At 37.7% G+C, this 20,400-nt stretch overlaps 1 protein-coding gene across 4 annotated transcripts in view; it reads left to right on the top strand.

Moving 5' to 3' along the window:
• Positions 1 to 20,400, top strand: part of SLC8A3 (solute carrier family 8 member A3) — a 244,809-nt gene that overhangs the window by 193,727 nt on the left and 30,682 nt on the right. For 2 of the 4 annotated variants that reach the window (XM_087951530.1, XM_087951529.1), the window contains exon 3: positions 13,581 to 13,687. In XM_087951530.1, the coding sequence (XP_087807656.1) occupies positions 13,581 to 13,687 (107 nt within the window). Of the gene's footprint in view, positions 1 to 13,580; positions 13,688 to 15,897; positions 15,977 to 16,074; positions 16,179 to 20,400 lie in introns of all 4 variants that reach the window. The other 2 variants (XM_087951531.1, XM_026671015.2) reach the window with 2 other exon arrangements.

Here is a 20,400-nt window from a genome sequence, read left to right as displayed (position 1 = left end):
GTACTGTAAATTGTAAAATAGACAAAAAGCATGGGCAAAATATTTACAGCAATTGCACAAAGAGGACAGAAGTGAGAATATCATTGCATCTCTTGTAGTGTGCTTCTGGGACTCAGGTGCTCTTGTCAGAGCCATTCTATACAAAAGCAATTTATGTATCCCCATAAGGTGTTTTTAGAATAGGTTTCCCCTATCTGGAGTCTCTTGGGTTTTAGACCGGACTTTACAGTCAAAGGTATCATATAGTGCAGGGCTGTCAAACTCGCAGCCCACAAGCTGGATGCATCATACACTGGCCACGCCTAGTTTAGCAAAGTGCGGGAAAGTCACGAGTTTGACATCCCTGATATAGTGTATATTAAAAGAGAAGCATTGTGTTCCAAATCACCTTGTAGAACTGTCTTCATTTCCTTAGTAAGAGTTGTAATAAGGCATACTATTCTATTGGTATTTACATTTCATTAAAGGCTTTTCCAAATACTAAAAACAACTACTGGCATCGTCCAGTCTTAATTGCCCCGTCTCCTATCCTTGGTGTCATCTTTGTCCCTTATTACCCCCTCATGTTATCCTCTCTATAGTTGAGCCCTCTTTTCATCAAAGTATACAAGTGCCTGGAAACATATTCACAACCGTAAAGAGAGAAAAAAACGGGAGCTTAGAAATAATTAAACCCCATGAAAATGGACTTGCAGTATCCTTTGTGAATGTCATCAAAAGGACAGCTATAACTATTACCTTCAGCAGCTCATATCCATTGAAAGAGCTGTAGTGGTCCAAGGGGTTGACAGCAACAATTCTAATAGCAGCCCAGAGGGGTTTTGATGATACTGAATGAAATTGCAAAGAGTGATTCGATTTGAAATGCATTTAATCAACTTCCGTCTCTTTGATTCCATTTGCGGTATCAAATAGAATCAAGCGTCTTTAAATCACTTCGAAGAGTTTCAAAGGCAATTTGGAGAACCAATGATCTCTCTGGCATTCTCTGGACAAAACAAGAGGATTGAGTAGTCTGATGAGTTCTCTGAAACTGACATGACTAGCCAGCCAAGGAGTACTATCATGTCTGCGCACCTTGCCTAGGGGACAGGGGACTGCCCGACTGTTTTTGTCCCGTGAGGCAGATTTGCTTGGAGGGAGAGGGGAGAGAGACCCAAATCTTTTCTGCTACTCTTTTTAAAAATTGACTTGTTCTTTCTTGTCTGATTATTTATTTCCCCAAACCCATTACACTCTTTTAAAACCCATCCATCCATCAATGCTCGTTTTTTTTCTCTCTGCTGCTTATCTATCTTGGTTTTGTACTTAACAAGTCCCCTTCACTGAGTCTGAGATACCATGTTGCTTGACTAGTATTTATATGATACAAAATATATGATTACCTCCCCAGTCATGGCAATATGTACCGTATGCTTTGGAACTGTGGTTTTTTTTTTATGTTGCACAAGGCCTGATGAGTCATTCCTCAAAAAAGCTACTCTTTGTGATAAGCCATTTCAATATGACTGCCAGTCCAGAAAACAAATGATCAGAGGATATGGATTTTTCAATATTTAGTGGGAGTTTACTCACAGTTTATAAAAGCTTTTATTTTTGAAACTGGAATAAGACAAAGACCACAAGGAATCACCCAGCAGGCTGATTTCTCCTCCCTCACTGCTACTAATTGGGACTTCCCACCTAAAGAAGGAGCTTATTTTTTTTTTAAAACCCCATAAAACAGTGGCAACTTTCCACAACTCTGATAGACAACCCAATAGGATATTATATCAATGGTATCAAATATCTGTGAGACGAAAAATAGGACCACTAGGGATATACTTCATCCAAATCTCTAAAAGGGTTTCCCAAGAGTAATCAGTGCTGGTTTTTATCCAATGTCAGATCTGGAAAGGGCCCAAATAATTTGCTTCCTCTAAGTCACATTGCAGCCTTACCTTTAATGTTCGATTCTGATCCAGATCCAAGGAAGCAGCTAGAATAAACCCTTTCCCTAAAGAAACATTAACTCATCTATTCTATTCTCTTCACTCATACATTGGAGCTAGAGATGATGTAGGTCAAGATTAGAAGCAAAATAGTTCAGGCTGGGAGCCATTTCATCAGAGTCAACAGAATGAATCCCGCATAACAATACAAAATTCTCCCCCAATTTCTCATCACCACTCCATCCATCAAGGAATCAAGATTCTAGGACATTCAAGGGACTTTTGCCAGCATAGTATTACACAAAAATGGAAGCTACACCTTTCTCTTTCTCCCTTCACACAGAGATTGTGTAACCTTAATCATGGCTGCTAGATGACAATCCTATGATGCAATAAGATTGAGAAGCCTGAATGCTTCACTGCCCTTATTGTCACAGTGTAAGCTCAAATATGAGCTCTTACATATGCTGCTTGATCAATTTTACTTCTAGTCTTCATCCACTGGTCCCCCAGACATTAGGAACATCCTCCCTGTCTCCATCGGTAGCTGTTAAATTTTCCTCAAACAGCACATATCCAACCCAAAGCCCTAATATGACAATCAAAAAGCATGGAAGAAGGTTCCTTTGTGGTCCACTGGGTTAAAGACTCAGAAGTGATTCATTATAGCTTATTCATATTTCACCTCCCAGATTTATTCCTTCACTAAAGGAAACACCCCAGGATCTGCCATCAAAGAGAGGCTGCTTGGAAGCAATTGTACCAAATGACCTACTTACCTCTTGACCTCATATGCCAACCAGTCCCTAAAGCCTAATCTACAGCAACACATAGACGTTCACACCACATCAGCTCCAGAACAGGAACCTTGGTTACAGTTAACACAGTAACACACAGTAACACAAAGTTACAGAAGAAGAAGGCTGTCCAGAATGAGTCAACTTCTTCATTTTCCATTTTGTAATGTACTACTTGATTTTAAATGTATAACCATGCTAAAAATTTGCATGGCATTTTATTAAATGATATTAGTTTGTGTCATGTGATTTATTGTAGACCATCTTGTACTAATCAATGACCACCTAAATGCTCTTTCCACCCAAACCCCTTCATCTATGATCAGATCCCCAATTGCTTGAAATTATTTTACTATGAGCTAAGCCATATCAGGATACTCCAGACATCCTGTCCAAACAAGGATAACTAGATTATATTGATGGATACCATTTTGACTTGGGTAACGTGAACTGGGACCTGGTTTGGCTCTTAATTTCTCCTGCCATTTCCTTCCTTCCTTCTCTGAGTGTACAAGGAGGCCCTCATAGTGAGCATTCATTACATGTTGCATAAATATATATAGTGATGTCCAAAATCATGTGTAGGTACAAGAAAGAGACTCCAAGTATTACTCTTTCAGTTAGGTATGTTTGGGAAGAAAATAACTTTCTCTTCTTGCCAGGCACGACAGAGGAATACTTTTGTTTTTACTGAATATATTTGTTTTCCTTGCATATATATATAGTCTTAGCTATCGTAGATGGCGTCCTTCTACAGATAGTCCTCGACTTACAACCACAATTGAGTCCAAAGTTCCTCTTGCTAAATGAGACCTTCATTAAGTGAATTTTGCCCCCTTTTACAACATTTCTTGCCACAAAGGTGCTTATTCAAGAGGCAACTGGACTTTCTGGTTTTTCTTCTGAAGACGTTTCGCTTCTCATCCGAGAAGCTTCTTCAGCTCTTCTCATCCAAGAAGCTTCATCAGCTTAGAGCTGAAGTAGCTTCTTGGAGAGAAGTGAAACATCTTCAGAAGAAAAACCAGAAAGCCCAGTTGCCTCTTGGGAAAAAAAAAAACTTTTGGAACAACCATAACCTGGATGAGTGAGAATCTCTATAGACTTTCTTGCCAGAACTGTTAAAGGGAATCACTGCAGTTGTTAAGCTAGTAACAAGGTTGTTAAGTAAGTCTGGCTTCCCCATTGACTTTGCTTGTCAGAAGGTCGCAAAAGGGGTTCACAAGAACACTCCAACTATCATAAATAAGAGTCAGTTGCCAAGCAACTGAATTTTGACCATCTGACCATGTGGATGCTGCAATAGCCATAAGTGTGAAAAATGATCATAAGCACTTTTTTTCAGTGCCATTGCAATTTTGAATGGTGTTGTAAGTTGAGGACTACCTGTAATGTGTTGCACAGGTTACTAATTACCTCTTCTCTATCTCTTCCACTTCCAACCTGGCCAAACTAACTTGATTTTGCTCACCACTTTGTAAAAATTATTGCTCCTGTAATGCTAACAGAGGAAGCCCATATTACTTGACTTTGATTTCTGAGGATGAGAAAATGAAAGAGTCAATATTCCATTCAAGACATAAGCTTTGTCTGCCTCACGGATGAAAGAGTAAAGAAATGTGGATAAGCTATGATGAATCATTTCTGAATCCCTTATACCAGCGGACTTCTAGGGAGTCTTTCCATACTTTTGATTGCCGTGTTAGAGCTATGGTGGGATATGTACTGTTTGGGGGAAATGTAACAGCGACAGATGGAGAGAGAGAGAGGGAGGATGACAAATAACACAAAGGACCCAGCCTTAGAAGTAGATGAATTGGAAACTTGTGAATGGGAGCCACTAAACTGGACCAGCTCCTCTTTGGACCTCTCAGTTTTTATTAGGGCAAATGTAACTTTAAGCAAACTGTTAATAATTATAATAATAATAAATTCCTCCTTTAATCCATTCCAGTTTCATTAACTTCAAAAGATCGTCATGACATCCTTATGACAATTAATTGCTCAGCTTGTCTCTTTGTTCTTCTCTATCAGAGTGTGTTTGTCATAGTTTTCATGTTAACCTGACGTTTTCCTAGAATATTGTCACACCTCCTGCGGCTCCACATTCTGCTAGGTGAGCTCTGCCAGGTGCTAGTGATAAAAACTTGATTTGATGACCAGATGAAAGTACACATAGCCACTTTCTGATAAAAAAAGAAAGTGGCTGTGTGTACTTTCCTCTAGTGATCAAATGAAAAATTTCAGAGTTTGATATTCTTTTAAGAGCTGAAACACACTCTGGAAGATAAAACGTCCAAGACTTTAAATTCCCAAGTTATAATTGTTAATGCTACTGAATCCATATTGTCAACAGTCTTCATAATAAAGAAAGCTTGGATCCAGTTATAGTTTTCCACTTATGGAAATTGTTTTGCTAGATCAGTCCAAGATACCTCTAGACCAGGAATGCATAAATACCACTATCTTGAATTTTTACTACAATACAAAGGGGGGGAAATACATACATGGGAGTGATTTTATTAATTGTACTTAATAAACCTTAATACTTTTAAAAGCCATTTTATATTAAATGGAATCAAATTTATTTTTTTGTTTCCTTTGTACCAGTCTTGTGCTTTGGTGGTAGTAGTGATGGTAGGAGAACTTGCAACCCCAGCATTCGATTAAAAGGCGAAGCATGGCATATGCCTTCCCCCTGCTCCGCAAACGCACAATTGCTACAAAGAATATGGAAGATGACCTTCAAGGAAATGCACAAGAACCATTACTTGGCAAAGGAGACTGAAACATTTATTAAAGCCCTGAGAAACAAAATAAAGAGACTGCCCAGATTTGCTGAGATATGAGAAAGAGAAGTACAACATGGTCAGATTCTGTTATTGTAGCCAATCTCAATTAAAGTAGATTAAACCTAGGTAGGAGTTGATTTCTGATTTTCTGGTTTCCAGTACCTAGTGCAGCTGACAATTACATGTCTTTATTTAACATAGTTTTTTTTTTTTTTTACAAACAGCCAGATGCTGTTTGAATAACTTCTTTTATTCTGTGTCCCGACAGCTGCTATTTAGAGGTAAACTTGATTTTTTAATTTATAGAGTACTATAGCCATTAATAGGTATATTCTTCATTATGTTTGCCAATGAAGCCATGGTCATAATCACACTGTTTATTAATTTTGTGTTGCCTCCTCTTTACTGCCAATTAAGGACAAATACACTCTCATTAGTTGTAAGTGGTTAAAGCAATTCCTATCTCCACTTCCAATTTTCCCTTTCTTTTTCCTTTGACTCTTGTGGCAATAGATCATGTTTCTGTTTTCCTATTTTTTAATTTCATTCAGTTTTGTTGGGTTTATTTTTCAGTCCTTGTACTAAGGATCCCTCCTTTTGTAACCCTTTTCACTTCCATTTCTATCCATAATCATCACCTGAGTTTGCAATTATAAGGTAATTATGAGGACTTTAGTCACACTATTCAGCTATAATTTAGAAAGGTCAATTACACAGGAAAATGATTGACTTGTCCTGTTAATTTGAGGCATTGTTGTATTGCAAGTTGGTAAATGCTAGCCCAGATAAGTATTTTTCTAATTAGTTGTTTGGTGTAGATGGATAATGTGGCTGAAATAATCACAGTATTTTAAAACAGCTTGGTTATTTTAACTATCTCTTAAACATTTCAAATTGGAGTTACCATTTTGGGTTAAATCTCCATCTTATAGATTCTGCTCATAGTAAGTGATTAGCTAGCAGAACATGTTAATATATTATGTTATGTTATATTCTATTCTATTAATATTCTATTCTATTCTATTCTATTCTATTCTATTCTATTCTATTCTATTCTATTATATTAATTATATTATATTATATTATATTATATTATATTATATTATTCTATTCTATTCTATTCTATTCTATTCTATTCTATTCTATTCTATTATTATAGCACCAAGACAAATTCCTTGTGTGTCCAATCACACTTGGCCAATGAAGAATTCTAATCTAATCTAATCTAATCTATAATATTTTCTTTAATCATTTAAATAAGGTCACCTCAGCTAAAAATGGACAGTGCACATTTAAAATGAGTAGGATACTTAAATAAGGAAGGAAAAAAGTAAGTAAAAAGTCAGGTAATGGGGAAAACACATCTGAAAACCAAGGCAAACTATACACATTGAGTGATCACACCATCAACCTTAGAGTTTGAGAACCAAGTTTTTAAAGATTGTCTAAAGTTACCCTCATGTAGACCAACAGAGAAAATGTGCTTCCTGCTTCCTAAGACTCATTAGATGATATTATTTAAAGGATGGGACCTAAAGTGTTCCCATCCTGTTAAAACATGTAGAGTGGATAGAAATGATATAGGGGAGATCTTTGCCCAGACCTAAAGCAATTTAGAGGCAGTGACCAACATATTGAATTGCAGCTGGAAGCTAACTTCCAGGCAGTAGCAACAGCAAGCCAAAAGTAAATAAGAGTTATCTAACTATGATTAAGAAATGATGGTGATGTCCTCCATCTTCAGATCATATTACAACTGTTCCAAGGCAAAAGCCAGGTCAAATGTATAACCACGGGGTTCTGTTCTGTTCTCAGTAACTTGGGTCAGGTTTATGGTGGCCATGAATTTATCAGTCACCCTCAGAGGGCCTAAGTCACATGAGGGTAAGTTAGATTCTCTCAGAATTAATCAATCTTGGAAACTCCACTGCCAACTCAATGTCTCAAGCAGTTCAGGCAGCAATGTTAATGTGTAGGATATGCACACTTGAAAAATAGTTTCTGAAGGGAGAAGTGCAGTATAGGATGCAGAGAAGCAAGAAAAGTCCTGTTCATTTGGGGTGCTCCATGGATGGAATCTCTTCCTTCTTGACTTACATGACAAATAGAGATCTACTATGAATGCAGCTCTGTCTAGGTGTTTTTTAATTATATGTTCTTATTTGTGTTAAAATTGTATAATTTATTTATCTATTTTCATTTTTTATTAAATTTTTATGCCACCCATCTCCCTTACTAGGTTATAAACAAGTAAAATGTATTTAAAATATTAAAGCATACAACTACACAATTTAAAATATAATTAAAAACTTGTGACTTCCAGTTTGGGCTTCTTCGGCAATGGACTGAAATCTGCAATTGTGCGCGGTTTCGATCCGTGCTCACCGCCAGAGCGCCCTGATCCTTGGGATTCAGGGCTGAAGCCACCTAGTAGGGGTGGTGAAGAGGGGGAGATTGCCAGCTGAGTAGAGGGGAGCCACATCTCTCCTCCTCGGCTGGTCTAAACTCCCTTTCCCGAAGGCGGTTGCAGCAGTGGTCAGAAATGGCCACCTCAAAGAAGAACCCAACTGGACAAGATTGAGCAGGAGGAAGACAAAGAGGAATGCAGGATAGACCGGGCTAAGCAGAGACAACATCTAAGCAAGGTACCCTGAATTTAAAAGTATTTAGAGTGTTACTCCTAAAATAAGATTTTTAAAGCGGCAAAGAAGAGAGAAAAGGAGGGGGAAAATCCTTTTTTCTATTTTCACATTGACAGCTACAATCAGCTTTGAATGTTAAAAAGAAGAAATCTAATAGGCAATTTTAAGCTGAAATTAAAGTGTTAAAAGGAAAATAAAGATTTTCTGGACACTCTAAAGCCCTTAAAAGGAGAAGAGTGGAGGAAAAAAAGTGGAACTTGGAAAGAATAATGGAGTGCCACCAGGAATTAAAAGGGATTAACAGTGAAACTTTGAAAAGACTTCCAAAGGATACATTGTAACTGAAACTTTACTAAAAGATAACAGAACCCCCAGAAAAGGAAAATAGAAGAAAGAAACAAGAAGAAATAGCCTTGGATTACTTGGTGATTTTTAAAAATTTTGGGTGTTGGATTTTTAATTAAAGTCAAACAGGTGGTTGTTTAAAAGTGTTTTAAAGTGTCATCACTCCTTGAGGAATTAAAAATGGAACTTAAAAAACAGAAAGAAGATGCAGAAGAGGGAAGAGGATCTTTTGGCTTCGTATTTCAATTTTTAGAAATGGAGATTCTGAACTATGAAAAACAAGAAATGCTTGAAGAGCAAGAAGAAGGGTGGGACAAAGAAGAAGTCATCTTTAATAATCAAATAATGCAATGTGGGGTAAAAGTGGGAAAAGGAGTTAAAAGCTTAAGATTAAAGGGAACAACTAAAAAAAGAACAGTTTGAAAAAGAAACACAACAGTAAGGAGAAGCAGAAAAGACAATTACAGAAGGGAGAGTTAGAGAGAAAGGGGGACAAAAAGTGGGGTGAGAAAAAGGGGGGAAATAGAAAGGAAAAGAAGTTATAACCCTTATAATATAAGGGACAAAAGCAGGAAATAAAGAAATGGGAAACGTACAAGGATTAAAGGTATTAGCTTACACAGATAAACTAAATTGTTAAACTAAATTAAAAGTGAGAATTCTGCAAGGGTACAAAAGATAATGTTATTATAGTAGAATATAAATAATGAGTTAGAAATGAAATAGGTGATTAAACTATAAGATAAAACTGTATTGTTGTGTAATGTTAAGTTTATTAATAATTAATGTAATAATGAGAGAAAGGAATAAGATAAAAGAACTTGAAATAAGAAGGAAGGGAAATATTTTAACTGTTTTTAAAGATTGATAAAATACTATTGAAAAGAAATGTGAAAGATTTACAATGAAATTAATACCAGTTGTTAGGATGAATTTGCATAGAATAATTATTTTGTTTATTATTTTTTATACACACACACACACATATTTGTTTTCTGAGGTTTTCACGGGTGTTTGTATGTGGATCTTTGGTTATTTGGGTTTTCTCCTACGTAAAATTGGAAGTATCTAGGCGACATTTCGATGAAGTCTCATTCATCATCTTCAGGCTTGTGTCTTCGGCTTTGTGCTTCTTGGAGTAATGTGAGCTTGCAGCTGCTTCTTCCTTTTAACTGCTAGTGGGGGTGTGACTTGATTGGGTGGGGGCTGTGTTCTGATTGGGTAGGAGTGTGTTCTCATTGGTTGGGGTTTTGGCTGTGTTCTGATTGGCTGGGGGTGTGTTCTGTTCAGGTGGTGGCTTGATTGTGTTCAGGTTAGTCTTAGTTCCCAGGCGATTTGAGCTGGTGAGCTGTGATCCTGTTGTTTGGCTTCGCATTCGTGGTCGTGCCACATCTTCATGGTGGGCGTCAGTTCGTTTCATGTATGGGTCGGAGGGGTTTGAAGCGGGTAGTGATGCAGCTGCAGTACAGCTTCTGGACCATGGTCATGTCCCATCTTCTGTGTGGGTGTGAGTCTGCTTTCTACGTGGAAGTGTGGTGGTAGCATCTTGTGTGGCCCTCGTGGGTGTGGGTCTGGTGTCATTCTTCATGTTAGGTACTCGTTTGTTAATGAGGGCAGGTTTCCAAATGGCTGGTAGGCAGGAGGTATCATCCCGTTTATTCATGCTGTGTGGGCGTTTTTCTATCTCTATGGCTTCTCTGATTATTCTGTTGTTGAAGTGTTCGGTTTTGGCGATAGTTCTGGTATTTTTAAAGTCAATCTCATGTCCTGTGGCTTTGAGGTGTTGGACCAGGAAAGAAGTCGGTTCTTCTTTTTTGATTGAGTTCTTGTGTTCTTCAATGCGTGCACTTATTCTTCTGTTAGTATGTCCAATGTATGTGGTGGGGCAGGCAGTGCAAGGGATTTCATATACTCCTTGGTTTTCTAACTCGATTTTGTCTTTAGGGTTTCTTAGGATGGTGGATATTTTTCTGTTTGTGCAGAATGCTGTTTTAATGTTGTGTTTTTGGAGGATCTTGCTGATTTTGTCTGTAGTGCCTTTTTAAATATGGGAGGAGGGCTTTGCCGTTCTCTTGTTCTCTGCCTTGGATTTTGGTTTTAAATATGTGTTGATCCAGATAAAAAGCCAATAGTTTTTCTAGCCAGCCCCATCACAATATTTTTTTTCAACATTTTCTTTTACTCTAGCATACACCTTTTGTTATTCTGAAGTTGCTTAAAAAGTTGTTATTCCTGCATGAAGATGAAAATTGTCAGAGTGGGCGAAGACATCTTATATCTATGTTTCTGTCCTTATAGTTTCTAAGAGATGTTTTGGTTTTTGAATTGGCAAAATAGATGTTTTGGGATTTGGAAATTTGGAAACACTGCATTCCTCTGAAGTATGACAACAAGACCTTCCTCAACAATTCTAGCTGTGTTCCCACAGAGATAAGACTGCTATTCTGAGAAATGAAATAGAAATTCTATCTAGAATATAATATCTCTAGGAATTTAGAAAAAGTCTCCTTTTAATGGTTACTATTTATGGCAACCCAACCCCATCAAATCCATCAAAGGTAATGAGTGAATGAATTTTTAAGTGCTTATCTGAGAAGTTCAAAACATGATATTACTATGTAAGCCAGCCTGCTCCAACTTACTGATATACTGAAACAGAAAAGGCTGTGCTGCTAAGAATTCTTAGTAGTATAACTCCAACATATAAGGAATGGTAGATTAATCTAATAGTCTAGATCAGGGATGTCAAACTCGCAGCCCACAGGCTAGATGTGTCATGCACTGGCCATGCCCACCCCTGGTTTAGCAAAGGGCAAAAGTTGTGATACATCACATGACAACATGTTGTCACGAGTTTGACACCCACGGTCTAGATAATTTAGTTTTGTTATTTTCAAAGAAAGAACATGGAGTTAAAATAATGCCATAATTAGGGGGAAATAGACAGTTTGAAATTATGCTGGTACTCTAATACATAAATGCATCTTTATCGTAATTAGCCTTCATTGTCTGATAGCTTTGGAAGGCAGTAAACTGTTATAAGCATTGAACCAGGCTTTGCTGATTTGCTGAACAAAGTAAACAAATCTGGACCTAGTTAGAAACTTGTTTGGGGAAACTAATAGGAAATACAATCAATGTGGAGGATGAAGTAGATAATCACGAACCACTGCACCAAAACACTTTACAGGGATATGTTTATGCAGTATATTTAACCATACTCTAATAATGTATCTTGATTTTCAGGAAGTATGAAAGTCAAACAAATCATGGCATTTGGTGGCTTGAATTCATACCAAACCATTTGTTTTAACTTTGTGGAATAGCAATAGCAATAGCACTTAGACTTATATGCCGCTTCACAGTGCTTTACAACCCTCTCCAAACGCTTTACAGAGTTGGGATATCGCCTCCAACAATCTGGGTCCTCACTTTACTGACCTTGGAAGGATGGAAGGCTGAGTCAACCTTGAACGGGTGAGACTCGAACTTCCAAATTGTGGCAGCCGGCAGTCAGCCGAAGTAGCCTGCAGTACTGCATTCTAGCCACTGCACCAACACAGCTCGTAATTGGTAATTCATTTCTGTCAAGGAATCATAAGGTTGAGGACACCAAAGTGGATTGATATTATATTTATTCTCATGTATTTATTTTTATTTGTTGACTAAGTTCATGCGACTTTGTAAACAAAGCTGGGAATCCTTATGGAGTCTGTAGTATATAAAACTACTATATATAGATAAGGTAAAAAAAATAGCATCCACAAACATTGATGGCTTTGCTACTGAATATCTATGCACAAATGTGGTTTGTATACCACAAAATGCCACTGGGATGCCTGAGGCAGATATCTTTCCAAGCCAAGAGTATAGTGGCTCATTTCACACTAAATAGCAAGCCCTTAATAAGCCAGTAAGCGGTCCTTGGTACTCTCTGAGCTTGGTTGTTTTTTTTGCAACTGTTTCATTTCCAAAACTAGGTAAAATCATCAATACTAGTCATGAATCACAGTTAACACATCTTAATGGGTGAGTATATATACCACAGTAAACCCAACCCAGATTATGGCTTAGTGCATTGTGCAAATATTTATTTATTTTATTCTGTGAATAGCAGCCATTGTGGAAAGCTGACCAGCACTGGGACTGTAGAAGATAGGAAGGAGGTATTTTAGTTTTCTCTTCCATGTTAGAATGGATCCTGGAGGCTTCTTTTGAAAAACAAACAGAACAATTTTTGTTGGGTAGGTTGGGAAATTGTTCTCTCACAATCATTGTGGCATACGTATCTCAACTTTTCAGTTATTAAGGGGGAAAATAGATTAAGATGAGGGATTAGAAGATAGATAGATGATAGATAGATAGATAGATAGATAGATAGATAGATAGATAGATAGATAGATAGATAGATAGCAATAGCAATAGCAATAGCAATAGCCCTTAGACTTACATACTGCTTTATAGTGCTTTATAGCCCTCTCAAAGAGGTTTACAGAGTCAGCATATTGCCCACAACAATTTGGGTCCTCATTTTACCCACCTCGGAAGGATGGAAGGCTGAATCAACCTTGAGCCTGGTGAGATTCGATCTGCCAAATTGCAGTGGGAGTAGCTTGCAGTAACCACTAATCACTGCGCCACCAAGGCTCTTTTTTAGATGATAGATAGATGATAGATAATATGCTTTTTAATATTCTAGTAAAGCAAAAATGCTTAAAGCTGCATCAAATTACTTAAGAACACCTTAAACGTACACTATGCATTGCATAAATTACAGCAACAGACATGTATTTCTGTTTTTAATTAAATGTGAAAGCTGTCAATAGAATTCTAGAGATGACTGGATATCTGAGATGCTATTGCTGGAATATTTTTTTAACGATCTGTTTCCATTGTCTATGCAAATGCTCTTCCAGATTAGCCAGCCAGGATATAAACATTAAAATTCTTTGTGTTTTTTTTTCCATAATGGGTGAGTAAGCTTTGACCATTTAAATTCTCTCTTTTCTCCCTCTTTTGCCCAGCTTGCTCACCCCTTTCTTCCCATTATGACATTTATTATTTTTCCATTCACAGCAAAACTATTCACATCAAAGTAATTGATGAGGAGGAGTATGAAAAAAACAAGACTTTCTTCATTGAGTTGATGGGTCCTCGAATGATGGATATGAGTTTACAGAAAGGTGTAGTACTGGCTCTCCCAACTAACATTAACACTCTTCTTTCCTCTTTTTCTTCTTTCCTACCTTTCTTTTCTCGCTATCAATGGCCTCTTTTTTTAATTTTCCAATTGCTCTATCCTTAACACCGCTGTATCTGCACAGCCTGTCACATGGTACTGATGGAAGTTAGCAAGATGGTGCTTTGTTTAGCTGATAATGCAGTGCATGTGTGCGGGCGTGAGTGTGTGTGTGTGTGTGCTGATTTGACTGAAGGATGTCAATGAAGTAATGGGGCATTGGGATTTTCAAATCCATCGTCAACACTATAGAAATAGGCCATAGAGCTCAACCTTGCAGCACAATACAAACTTATATGCATATTGGGAGTCCTCCAGCTCAGCGTGCTTTTAGCATACCTATCATTGTCCCAAGATCTGCATACTAATAATAGTTTCTTGCCTTGCAAAAGAAAATGGTTATTCATTTTTCTGTACAAAACAAGATGTTTTATGAATCAATGGGCCAACATACTAAAAATATCATTCTTGTCTTCTGATAAAATCATTTAGCATTTTAACTTCAAATCCATGCCGGTTCAATGTACCATGGAAGGGTACTAAATATTTCCTCTAATTAAAAGCTATTTATTTAGCGATAGAGTTGGCAGAGAGATAATGACTTGGCTCAGTTCCTCCAATAACGGGGTGTGTGTGTGTGTGTGTGTGTATAGTTGAAAAGAGATTTGAAATTAGTCTTCCCACATGTGCTGATCAATATTGCAAACCCTTTTATACTCATGTGTATAAACACGCTTGCTTGTCTCTAAATGGCCTGTCCTCAACCTACTTTTTGCAACCCTACAAATTGTTTGATTAATTCAAAGGCTAATTTAGGCTATGACATTTTGCATAAAGTGTTGGAACAAAAAAATGTTTTTTCATTGAACCACCCAAGAATGCTCCTTCAGAATCACACATTTATTTTGATATTAGCCTGATGTCTGTATGGCCAATTGATATGGAGGCTGCTGTGAATAGCCTGTGAGTAGAAGACTAGATGTATAGAATGCATACAGTTTTGGGTTTTTGTTTTTTGCCAAAATCTCTTTCCCTTAAATGCTTCTTCATTGTCTGTAATTTGATCAAAAAATGGCTCCAATCAATCTAAACATGTGACTAAATGTGAAAACTGAGAATCACAATCCTAAAAATACATTCAAGATTTCTCATTGTTCTGGAGGTTATATGGGAGAGTTGTGGCTAATACAGATTCTTGCTTGGCTGAAAAAGCTAATTCAACGTTGTATTTCTACTCTCAACATTTTGAGGCTACGGGCATTTATCAGGATCTAGCACTTTCTACAAATTGAAGGAAATAATTAGGATTCCTTGAGAAAATAACAACAGAGATTGTTAGAACTGGTCCAGGGTTTCAATCAGAAACCCAATTAATATAAATATATAACTTCTAAGGAAAATGGGAAACCATTAGTATTCATTCTTTGTCATTCTTCATGTTCATATACTAAAAAAAATAGGTAAGAAAAGAAGAAGAAATAAAGTGTCTGAGCGATTCTGAAGCATGTTGATGTAAAAGTGAACGCTGCTGAGTTTAATAGGATTTACTCCTAGCTAAATGGGTATAGAATTTCAACTTCATTTTTATAAGGGTGTCTTTTGTGTCATTGCATGATACTCACATAGGTTGTATTATATGTTGCCCATACCCTTATAACTTTGAATTTCATAAGCGCTGAGCAGTTCAGTCAGCCAAAATGAATTATCAATTCTCAGTAAAGAAAATTACTGTATCAGGTATTTTGGGGGGGAAAAAACCAAATTGCCTTTGCAGAGAAAAAGATCCAGATGGGAAAGTCCTGGCTGTTTTGTGCCTGAGTTTGTGCATGTGTGTGCCTGTATGTTAAAAGGATATTTTAATTCTGCCTTATTGCACTCTCCACCCACTGTTCAAGACAGAGAAAAATTGGCTTTTTATCTAATATGCTAAAGATGCTTGTCCCATCTCTACCTGTAGGCTGTTCTGGATTAGCCACAGTTCAGCCAGTTGATGAACTGTTATTACCATGTGACATTTGACTAAATGTGCTGCAGAGGTCACCTTCCACTAACCATCACTATAGACCAGGTTCCTCTTCCTCACTCTTTGCCTTTCCCTCCTTTCCTCCTTCCGTCCTTCCTTCCTTCCTCTAATGTTCTCTAATTCATCTAAAGATCAGCTCCAACTGATATCTCCTAGAAAGCAAGTGAAAGACCACCAAGACAGTGGCAGAAGCAGGCTGCATGTGAGAAGGTGTGGTGGTAGGGGTAGTAGTGTCGACTGCTGCTGCTGAATTTGTTCCCAACCAAGCTACCCACTGTACACCCATCTTTTTCTTGTTGTCCCTACAGGAAGACCATAAGGGTTAAAATAGTAGATGAGGAGGAATACGAAAGGCAGGAGGCTTTCTTCATTGTCCTTGGTGAACCGAAATGGATGGAACGAGGAATATCAGGTGTGAGATCCTCTTTTTTTTTTTGAAAAAAAAAAAAGAAACCAAGCAAATGCAGATTGCAAAAACAACCTTTTTTCTTCTGCCTTTTTCCTCTTTGATTTTTACACAGACCAAGTGTTACTCTTTTCCCTCCTATATTCTCGCTCTCACCCTGTTTCGGTCCCATCTCTGCATTTTTGAGCTTAGCTTTACGATCCTCCTTTTGAACTTTCATGCGTTTGGATCCTTCCCTTTCTACTTGCTCTCCTTTCTCCCCCGTGTTCCTTTTTGGTCATATTTTTGATGTAATCATGTCTCATTTTCTTATATCAAGATGGAAAGTCCTTTTCTCAGAAGAATATGTTAAACTGCATGGTTGCCTCTTCAGCTTGCTCCTCCCCAACTTTGCAGAATGATTCCTGTCTTTTTAAAATTCTCTTCATTAATTACAGCTTTGTAATTAATATTACCTACTGCTTATTTTTATATAAAAATATATGGATATAGACATGTACATATTGGAGTCAGATTTAACAAGGGCTGCCAACAGTAACAGCCAAGAATGTTTGCAATTAATTCCCTGCCAAAAAAGGAATCTCCAAATAGACCAAATACTTTATAATACAACTTCATAGAACTCATGTTAGGAAGTACTTTCTCAGTATTTCAGCAAAGACATACAGGGTCTAAGACAAGTCTCCCTGGCCGTCTCATCCCAGCCGACTCACCCTGGACAACTCACTGAGGGACAACTCCCCGCAGCCAACTCAACATGGACAATTCAACCCAGGATAACTCAAGAGAAGAACAAATGAATTGCAGCAGACCTTGTCTTGCTTTAGGTCTGAACTTTCTCAAGTTAGACATCCCCAAGTTAGCTGGAGTTAGCTGCAATTCTACTCTTCAGTTATCCCATATTGAATTGTCCCACAATCGGCTGTGGCAAGATCGCTGGGGTGAGTTGTTCCATTCCGGACATACAGGCATGTCAGCACTAAAGAATTTCCAAGATGGAAGTCAAAGCATGCTTTGAGGAAATCTACCTTAATTTTCTGCCTTCCAAATGTGTTGAACCACTCACCAGAAGACCCGTGCTGGCTGCAAATTCTAGAAGTCTGAGAACCACAAGCCTGGAGGACCACAAGTCTGGGGAAATCTGTCTTCAGCTGCCTTTGCTTAGTTTGTTAACCCACTTAATGCATCCCAGAGATTTTGTGTCTGACCTTGGATGTTTCAAGAATCTTTACGCAACAGTTCTTCTCTCTAATGGGTCGCATTAACAAAGATCTAGTGGACTTTCATATATTTTCTATTCTTCTTCACAAAATATGAAAACAAATAAAGCTCATTAAAAAGATGCCTATAACAATGCTTAGAAATTAAAAGTAGATCAGTAAAGAATGCTTCATAATATGCATTGTACAAAATATTCAGATTATTTAGTTTTTCTATTTTAGTTTTTTCAAGGAAAAATGGTATAACAGAACTATGCAGCTAACACTCTTGAAAAACAAAGAAAATGACAGCTCTTAAGTATTCGTAATAGCAGCATACTGCTATTGCTTCTGTCATTAACTTTATGTTTTATTCCAGACTATACTTCATTCAAGGGGCAAAACAGAACAATTGTTCCAAAGTTACTTTTTGAGCTGGAAAGTTTGTTACCAGCCATTCTTTGCTGGGTTTTCAGAACCCAAATTAGATTCCTCTGAAGATTCCTTATTTGTAAACTTTCATCTTTTTTTCTGAAATCCTTTTATACTCCAAATTTCTCTTTTTTTTTTCATCCCAACACTCCCCTACAAGCAGCCCACATCATGGCTACTTGGAAATGTTCATGTGATCTCTGTACATCTACCAACAATTCACATTAATGTGAGTTTTAAGCCGTTTTAACCATGAGAAAGCGCTGATGCTATTTGAAAAGAGTGTTTTATATATTATGCATTCCATTGAGATGGTGTTTCACTGGAATCAGGGAATCGGAGGTTAGAAGTGGTTTGATTTGGTTGTTTGCTTATTTGTGCAGTTTATCATCCGCCCACTCCTAGTGGGCTTTCAGCAGTTTATTGATGTTAAAATAACTTTAATAAATAATATATTACTTTTAAGCATTAAAATTACAGTAACAAATATGTAAGCACTGGAAGTGCCTTCCCAGTAGAGCCAGTTTTTAATTTACTGGGTTATTCACCATTCCAAACTATAAATGGCTCCAAGAGGTTTACTTACCTCATCTATTCATCATTAAAAATATTTTTTTAAAAAAACATTATAATGGCAACAATAACAACAGTATGAATTAGTACAACAACAACAAACTGTTAGCACTGAGAAGTACCATGGTCAAAACTATTTCCGTATAGGAGAAGCTATTTCAGATCTCAAAGACTTGCTGAAACAGCCTCATGGAATACCAAAAGCATAAGCAGATGTCCACTATACCAGGAAAGTGGGTAATGGCAGAGAAAGTATCATAACAGGGCAGTTTACAAATGTGTGCCATCATTACACAAACACCATTATCATTAAAGAGATTCTGAGGGCCAAGCTTCTTCCTCTCACACCAACGGTGAACAATGTGCATTCTGCGTAAGGGAATTGAAGCAACCAAAGAGGAAGTTGATGAGTTGTAGAAATGTTGGATCATCTTACCCTAGGCTAATGTTACATGCCTTGTTAGGGTCTCGTGCAGTTTTGTCTTCTCACATCTTTAATGATGTGACTTTAGGACAGACATGTACTAATGAGTGACGAGAAGAATGTGCCAGTTTTTAATAGACACCAATAGAAGCTTGGACTCATAAGCTCTATTATAAGCTGGAATTGAATTGCCCTGCCTGAGCTATTTCTGATAGCAAAGGAAGCCATTTTCCTGCTTCTGTAAGCTATGTCTGTCCGCAATAAAAAGCTAAAATCCCTTTCTATATTCCTGAATCTTAGTTCATAGAATTCTTCAAATATTCATGCATTACATTAGAAGTGAAAGAGAGATAAGCACTCTTTTAATAGGCTGAAGCCCAAATGGTAGTCAGAGATCTCAGACCTTCAGGAGTTTAATGTTTTAAATCTATTATTCTTGAGGCCACACTTGTTGCAAGGAGCACAAGCCAAACCTCAGGGGGGAGAAAATCAGCTTTGAAACGAAGAAGATGCAAGAGTTGGAGAGAGAGTTCCTTCCATAGGTACATTCTATTCATATATGCCAGAAGCTGTGGATTGAAAATAATAATAAAAGGAAGGTGTAACAAAGAACAATTGACACTCACCCCTGGTGCTTTTCTCATGTCATTTGCTTCAGTGAGTGTTTCCCCCTCCCAGCTTTTCAATATCAGAGCTAGAAAGCAGAAAAATGTCCCAATAAACTGTTTTGAAGGATATAGAGTGCCAGCTGAGGCAGATCCAATGTTTTCCAGATGTTCTAAAGAATCTCCTTGTCATTGCTTATGCTGGTTCAGGCTAATAGTAATTGAAGTCCAAAAAAATCTGGAACATACTAGATGGACTGCCTCTAATTTTTTCTGCGAAAATGTGACATCCCTCCCTTCATTTCATATTTGAAAATAGCCCTGTCAAATGTAGTACCATCCTGAATTTCCTCCTGCTGTGTTAAAGGTACAGTCCAACACAGTTACTATTCAAATAGCCTTTTGCTGCTGTCTTAAGCAACTATTAAATAGCCCTACAAAAGTGAATGTATTTAAAAGGGTATCATTAACAATTCCGAATTCTGTTTACTCGGTATACTTGTTAGCAGGGGTGGGATTCTACCAGTTCACACCTATTTGCTAGAACCGGTTGTTAACATTCTAAGCTGTTCGGAGAACTGGTTGTTAGAAGAAATTACTGGCCTAATTCTGTAAGGAAGGCAGAGGGAAACATTCTGGTGTTGCTTACAGAAACTGCCTCTCCGTGAACCTTTATTACATTCTTGGCAGGACTAGACTTCCTGTCTCTGGAACTTCTCTGGAGTTTTTTTCCCCTCCTTTGCTGGTACTTTGCTTGTGTGGAGTGACCATTCAAAGTTACGATGGTACTGAAAAAAGTGACTTATGACCATTTTTCACACTTACGACTGTTGCAGCATCCCCACAGCCAGGAGAGGCTAGGCTAGGAGATGCGTGCCTCGATGTGAGTGATATTGAGTTGGCCATGCCCAGCCAATAACATGACCACCAAGCCACGTCCACCCAGTCACATGACCACCAAGCCACACCCACCAACTAAGCCAAGCCCACAGAAC

Source organism: Notechis scutatus, chromosome 1 (genome assembly GCF_049901735.1).
Source record: "Notechis scutatus isolate UNSWTSFEM ecotype Mainland chromosome 1, rNotScu1.2, whole genome shotgun sequence".
NCBI classification, from domain to species: Eukaryota; Metazoa; Chordata; class Lepidosauria; order Squamata; family Elapidae; genus Notechis; species Notechis scutatus.
Note: the sequence above shows the minus strand (reverse complement) of the source record. Positions and strands in the feature narration are given on the sequence as shown.